Source organism: Anoplopoma fimbria, chromosome 9 (assembly GCF_027596085.1).
Source record: "Anoplopoma fimbria isolate UVic2021 breed Golden Eagle Sablefish chromosome 9, Afim_UVic_2022, whole genome shotgun sequence".
Lineage (NCBI taxonomy): Eukaryota > Metazoa > Chordata > Actinopteri > Perciformes > Anoplopomatidae > Anoplopoma > Anoplopoma fimbria.
In genome coordinates, this window is record NC_072457.1 from 7,636,467 (window position 1) to 7,643,357 (window position 6,891).

Sequence of the window (6,891 nt, forward strand, 5' to 3'; positions counted from 1 at the left end):
GCTGATACCTAATGTGTGAATCAGCTGGAAGCTCTTGGTTAACCTTTGCAAAGACTTGTTATAATCATTAACACTTGAGGTCATCACACTCTATTTCAGGTTATTTTAATTCCTTCCCCGTCTCTCTTTGTCACTGATTTCCCTCATGGAAATGCTTCATTAAAGCCCCAGAGTTTAGAGTGTGTAGGTAGAAATCAGAGAAGGAGAAGGAGAAGGGCAGTCGCCACCTCCACGTGTTCACACTCTCAGTCACATGGACGCAGAGAAAACTCTCCTCATTAACTAATGAGCAGGCCCACATACACAAACACACACACACACGCACACACACACTGATTATCTCATCCTGTGAAAGAGTGTCATCGCCCTGCGGGGCTCTCATCACACAGCTGTATTCAGTCTCTTCATTCATGAAGAGAAAGTGCTTTCCGTGGCCGACTGTTCGGGATGGAGGCGGTGGCTCTCTTCTCCTTCGCAGCATCAGAAGCAGACGAGATCAGTTTTCAGAAAGGTGATATCGTCAAAGTAAGTGTGTGTGCGTGTGTGTGTGTGTGTTAATGTTTAGTTTGATACATTTAGAGGCTTTTAAAAGTTAACAAAATGCATGTTTACATGGAAAGAATAACTGTGCATGTGTGTTTTAGGTGACAGAAATGGAGGATGATTCCTGCTGGGTCACAGCAGAGATCCAGGGGAAGCGTGGCTACGTGCCAGAGAACTACATTTCCCTCCTTCCTTATCCGTAAAACATGTTATAGAGCAAATAAATTTAGGATAGAAAAAATACATTATTTCCTGCAAATATAATATTATGCATGTGGATCTCTTTAACTACCATCAGTGGTTCCCAAACTTTAAGTCCAGTTGTAAATTCTTGCTTGGGTTGTTTAATTTGGAGGACACCAGCTAAAGAGTTTAAACATGAATACACTGTGATATATTGGCTCAAGAGGAGACATGCTTGTGTGTTTGTAGGTGGTTTGCAGGACGGGTGTCAAGACTCGAGGCTGAGAAGCGTCTTCAGTGGCAGGACACTGGAGTTTTCCTGGTGAGGGAGAGCGAATCAGCTCCTGGAGAGTTTTCTGTCTCTGTTAGGTCAGTGAACGCACCACACACACACACACACACAAGAGATGAGTTTGATGAATCTCATGCCTCATGCTCTTGCAACGTTCCTCTGTTGTCTGCTCCCACATTGTGATGTCAAAATGTTTGTCAGTTATATTTGCATGTGTTGAATCTGCCGCACTGCTGTAATCTCCCATTAAACCACCCTCGTGTGTGTTTAATAACCAGGGAGCTGGGCGTATAACCCTGGGTCTGATCTCAAATTGGGACAGTTACTGACAGAATATACTGTAAACCAGATGTGTTGCATGAAACATGACGGAAGCAGCATCTCATTTCTATTTGTGCAGTTGGATGCTTGTTTTTTCGTCACATTAAGCACATTAGCAAGTTACAGCATCAAAGTGTGCTTGAGTGTGTGTCAGGGCTGGTGGAGGAGAGAGTCAGACTATTTAAAAATGTTTTACTAAAAATAGAACAGCTGCACAGACAGTTAGAGAGAGAGAGACAGAGAGAGAGAGATTGTGTGTGTGTGTGTGAGGAGATGTAATTTGGGTCACAAAAGTGACATGGGACACATTTAATCATTGAGGGTCAATTAAACGTGTTCAATAATCAGGGCATTGCGTAACATCACTCAGTCTTGAATTAAACACAGGTACATTATGCCACTGACACGGGCCACATGCATGTAGATACTGAGCACTTATTAACGTTTTTGACACAACTCCTGTCTGCCTGCAAGGGATTGGAGATAAGAGGTTTGATTTATTTATGCACACACACTTAAAACTCGTGCAGAGAGTGTGAGTGTAGTCCTCAGACCGATCAAGAAGAGTTCAGAGGTTTCATAACAGATGTGTTTTTATAGCTGTAAACTGCAGCCACTCATTAAAGGAGATTCTTTCAATCCTCGTCACGTCTGCATTTTGTTATAATGACATCATGACTAACAGATATGTATTATGTGAGTTTCAAAGCATGGGAACGTTCTCTGAGCTACACATCCTGTCTACCTGCTTTTCAAATTACATGTTGTGAGTGTATTTCTATAGCTCGTCAAAACAGGAGGAACAAAGTTCACTTAAAACAGTATGTGTGGGTAAGAAACATTAGATCTTGTGTGTATGCTTTTGATAGACATTCATTTTTAATTGTTATTGCAGAAAAAGAAAAATGGTGGAGCTGCATACAGCCGGAAAAAATAATTTATTTTATTAATTGTTTTAATTAGTTGTTAGTACTGGTGAAACAGTGCAAGGAGCACCTCAGACAAAAAAAAAATTGTTACAGCTTTTTTTTGTGGAAGAACATAGTGCTGTCCCTTTGTTTAACAGCAGTTTGATGGGCCTTTTTCACTGAAGACACTTTGACACAGTAGAAAAAGTACAGCTGTAAATAATAAAATGAATGCTGCTGTGATTTCAGCTGCTGTCCTCAGGGTCCTCGTGACTACATCACTGGTTCACTGTCACACCACAGAGCCATCGTCACCTGTACTTCCTCTGAAATATCCATCCTTTAAACCATCCTTACCATCCTTTATAACAAGTTACTTGCGTCCAAATGCATCACTTAATATTTACTCTAAACATGTTTGTAGTGTGTAGCGTGCGTTTTAAAATAGGAAAAGTTATGTTTACTAGAAACAGTCTTTGAGAACTTTGAGAAACACTTTATTATTATTGTACTACAATAGTATGCACAAAGGAAATGGTGAAGCTTGCAAATACATTTTATTTAATTAATTGTTATAAGTGGTGATTGGTTGGTTGTTTGGTGTCTCTTGCTTTGTATAACGGCAGTTTAATAGACAAATTTTGTCTTGTCGGAGAAATACAGGTGTAAATTATGAAATCAATGATGAGTGATTTCATTTAGCTGCTATGATTTCAGGCTCATGGTGTCGTGCATGCTGGTTCACTGTCACACTTTTACTGGGGAACTTGAACACAACAGAGCCATCGTTAGTTTTATCAGTAACACCTGTGAAAATCCAACTATGACAACTCCAAAAGTCTTCTGTGAAAAAAAAGCCTATTGATCTGTTGATGACAGATTGTATAATTTCCTGTTGGCATAAAACAGATGAAGTAAACTTTGATTTCTTGTGTACCAACTGCAAAAAAACAGTAAACCTTGAACATTATTATGAAGTATTTTATATTCTAAACACATTGTAGTATATCGATGGGACGCAGCAGTAGACAGCCAAACACATACGAGCAAGAGTCTCTAACTAACAGAACTGCATTTCTTTGTACCGTGGGAGGAAACCGATACAATAATAGAGACGGGATCAAACTCAGGACATTCTTGTTGTGAAGAAACCACAGCCGGCCAACTTATTCACTATAAACCCGAGTCTGTTCTCAGGCTGAAGCATCTCATTAAACCGCCTTTTAAAATCATTAAGTGATTATCTTCAGGTGTGTAAGGGAGGGGCAAGATGAACTAATTTAATAGTACATTGTGCATGTTTCTTTTGAAATGGTAATATATATTTCAGTCTTTAACTAATTACACAAACGCATTTAATCCCAACAAACAAACCAGCACGCACAGTAGCAAACAAAAAACATCACAACGTAGAAGACAAAGCGTGAGACTGCAAAATGTGTTGGATGAAGCTGCAGCTTATTATGTCTCCTCATCTTACAATACAAAGTTTTCATGGTGCAAAGTACTATTGTGTTCTTTTCTTTCAATAAGAAATACCAATATGCATCATAGCTGATATACAACAGTGTATTTTGTGAAATAAATTCCCAGAATTGTCTAGGTTAGGATTGCAACTAACTATTGTTTTAATTATTGGTTAATCTGCAGATTTTCTTGATAAATAGAATAATTGTTTGATATTTAAGGTGAAAGATACTTTATTGTCATGCATTTATGTACAGTTAATACAATACATGGAGGAACGGAATTGTGTTTCCCTGGTCTGTGGTGCAAAGCAAAATAATGAACATAAGGTGCAAACAAAAAAACACAAAAACAGGTACAGAACAAGATACAAGACAATACAAATCATGTAGTTCAGTATAAACACATAAAAACAGGTGGTTGTGTAAATAAATGCAAACAAACATAAAGTGATATAACAGATCTGAAACAATTAATCAATAAATTGACTGGAACTTAATAAGCAATATAATTGTTGATTGTTGTTTAATGATTTAAGTCAAAATTTTCTTGCATGAATGCCAAACTTTCTCTGATTTCAGCTTCTCAACTGTGAGGATGCTTTACATAATATGTAAACTGAGTATCTTTGAGTTTTGGACAAGACATCAGAAGACATTGATTTGGGCACTGGATCATTTATTTTCACAGTTAAAATATCAATTGATAAATTTAAGAAAATAAAGAGCAGTTCAATTGATAATCAGTGATTATTATTATTAAGCTTTAAATCTATAACATTTGAGATTGTAGTGAAAAAAATTACCCAGGTGGCTTCTTCAAATTGCTTGTTTGGTCGGACCAACAATCTTAAACTTGAAGACACTGACTTTGCTCTTTTATAAAATAGAGAAAAATGATCTGATTTGAGAAAAGACAGAAGCATGTCATCAATAAACAAAACAGTTGGCAGTTATTATTAGATTGTTTCAGCTCCTCACTCAGGGAGTTGCTAAGTACCAGTGTGAGACAAAGTACTTTCTGACTACTTAACAGCTGCAAGCTTCTCAGAACAGTTAAGAACAGGTTGGTTGATTATTCATGTGTGTCTGTGTGTGTTGATACATGAGATTCATAGCCTGAGAGGAAACCTCCTGTGATGCATAGGTTTGATTTCCCACACTGACTGGAGGTATTCACATCACCTCAGAAACAGGTCGAGGAATGAAGAAGAACACAGCATGCATATTCACTCTGTCTGTTTGAGCATAAAGGAGCATGCATACCTGCCTTTGTCTCCTTTAACTTTTCTCACCTCTCTTATTTTTTGCAGCTACGGTGAGAGGGTGGAGCATTTCCGGGTGCTGGAGGGCAGCGGTCAGTACTGCATCTGGGACGAGTCCTTTCGCTCCCTCAACCGGTTGGTGGATTTCTACAGAACTCACAGCATCGCCACGGAGAAAGTGGTCTTCCTCAGAGACCCTCCTGCATCCCCCCACCTGCTGTCCCACCCTGAACGTAACCCGTACCCCAACCCTTATAAGAGCAGCTCTCAGGAGTCCCTCCCCTCGGCCCGCCTCTACTCTCAGCCCCCTCCCCCAGAGAGAGAGACCTCCCGTCGTCTGCCTGAACCGGTTGCGGGGGTAAGCGTCGTTACGCCTCATCAACAGCTTCTTTTAAACACACACACACCTGTTTGTCTGATGTCTCTGCTGTGTCTCTGTGCAGAAACCCCGTCTGGCTCACGCGCTCTGCGACTACACCCCCCCTCAGACCGCCCATCTCCACTTCCTGCGTGGTGACGTCATCGACCTGCTGGACTGCTCGAGCTCTCTGGCCTGGAGAGGGCGCTGTCGAGGCCGAGTAGGAATATTTCCACCGGAATACGTCCAGCCGCTGTACCACTGACGACATATCAAACTGGAGTGACTTATTAGGCTAATAATTGATCAATGCACCGGCAGATAATTAATTGAACCCAATTTTCAATATTGGTTTGAAGGGCCTCAAGGTGTATTTTCTCAATCAGCTTACAGTTTGTGTTATTTCACATGAGAAATTCGGTATTTAACAATAATCATAAATACTGAAAGTGGAACTTTTGGTTTTGGGAATATCTACTGCATATGTGAAACTAGTTGTATAAAGCCTTTTGTGGCCCCAGAGAGAGCTGTGCAAAAGCTGCTAAATTTCCTCAAGTGATGTCACTCGAGTCAGCGTCAGGCTGAGAATTTTTTTACCAGACCTTTGTAGCTCGCTCCTCATCTCTGCCTGAGGCTGGCGGCGGAGCATAGCCCAAAATAGCATTTTGGGTAATGTATGCGCCAGGTTTTGACAAAGAAGAAGAATACGTCGAATAAAAAAAGAATAAATATCTTGCTCTGCTGCACTGACTTTGATTCAGTCCATTAAAAGTGCAATGCTGAATTTGTGCACTACTCCTTCAGGTGGTATGAAGCAAAAATGCCAAATATTTATTGGTTCCTACCATTTAAATTTTAGGACTTGTTTCTTTTCTCTTTCCTATATCATTAACAACTGAATACCTTTGGGTTTTGGAGTGTTGATTAAACACAACAGGCAACTCAAAGACGTCATCTTCTGTGGGTTTTATATTATTCTGACTTATCATTAACTAAAAAAGGATTTGATAGATTAGTCAATAATGAAGATACTCTTTGCGGCCCTACAGTGAACCGTTACAACTTGTCCTCTGAGTCCTAATGACCTCCTTTCACTTGCAGCTTGTTTTGAAAATATTCATTAAAAGTAAAAATTAACTTCATGTTTACTTTGTTTTACCATTTTGTCGTTGCCTCTAACCTCCTCCTTAGTGAATGTGAGTAAACTGTGAGCAATATTATTATGGTTATAAGTACTGGACCAACACTTGTAGCTTTGATGCACATATCTTTAATTTTATTTGAGAAATCACAAGAATAAACATTTGAAAGACATATTGTCAGGATATTTTGTCTTTTGATTAACATGAGGTTATAATAATTCTTCTTAAAAAAGCACAGCAACATAGACGTTAGAAGAGTTTCTCAACCTTGGGGTTGATGCCCCTTGTGGGAGTCTGTTGTTAAGCAGAAAGGGGTTAAAGACAATGTTGAGCCCTATTAAATTGTAATTTGTCTGATAAATGTGTAATAATAATAAAAAAGTCTAAAACTTCTTATTATTTCTATACCATGA

At 39.2% G+C, this 6,891-nt stretch overlaps 1 protein-coding gene across 1 annotated transcript; it reads left to right on the plus strand.

The window, feature by feature from the left end:
- The first annotated feature begins 446 nt into the window (after positions 1 to 446).
- Positions 447 to 6,425, plus strand: LOC129096316 (GRB2-related adapter protein-like). The gene is made up of 5 exons (XM_054605071.1): positions 447 to 525; positions 645 to 742; positions 976 to 1,095; positions 5,027 to 5,336; positions 5,422 to 6,425. The coding sequence occupies exons 1-5, from the start codon at positions 448 to 450 to the stop codon at positions 5,599 to 5,601; spliced, it is 786 nt and encodes a 261-aa protein (XP_054461046.1). The 5' UTR covers position 447; the 3' UTR covers positions 5,602 to 6,425.
- The last annotated feature ends 466 nt before the right edge of the window (positions 6,426 to 6,891 follow it).

Excerpts from the sequence above, each read along its gene's own strand:
- LOC129096316 (XM_054605071.1), top strand. The coding sequence starts at position 448 with ATGGAGGCGGTGGCTCTCTTCTCCTTCGCAGCATCAGAAGCAGACGAG. Across the intron at positions 743-975 it reads ATTTCCCTCCTTCCTTATCC|GTGGTTTGCAGGACGGGTGT; the intron begins GTAAAACATGTT and ends GTGTGTTTGTAG. Across the intron at positions 5,337-5,421 it reads TGCCTGAACCGGTTGCGGGG|AAACCCCGTCTGGCTCACGC; the intron begins GTAAGCGTCGTT and ends GTCTCTGTGCAG.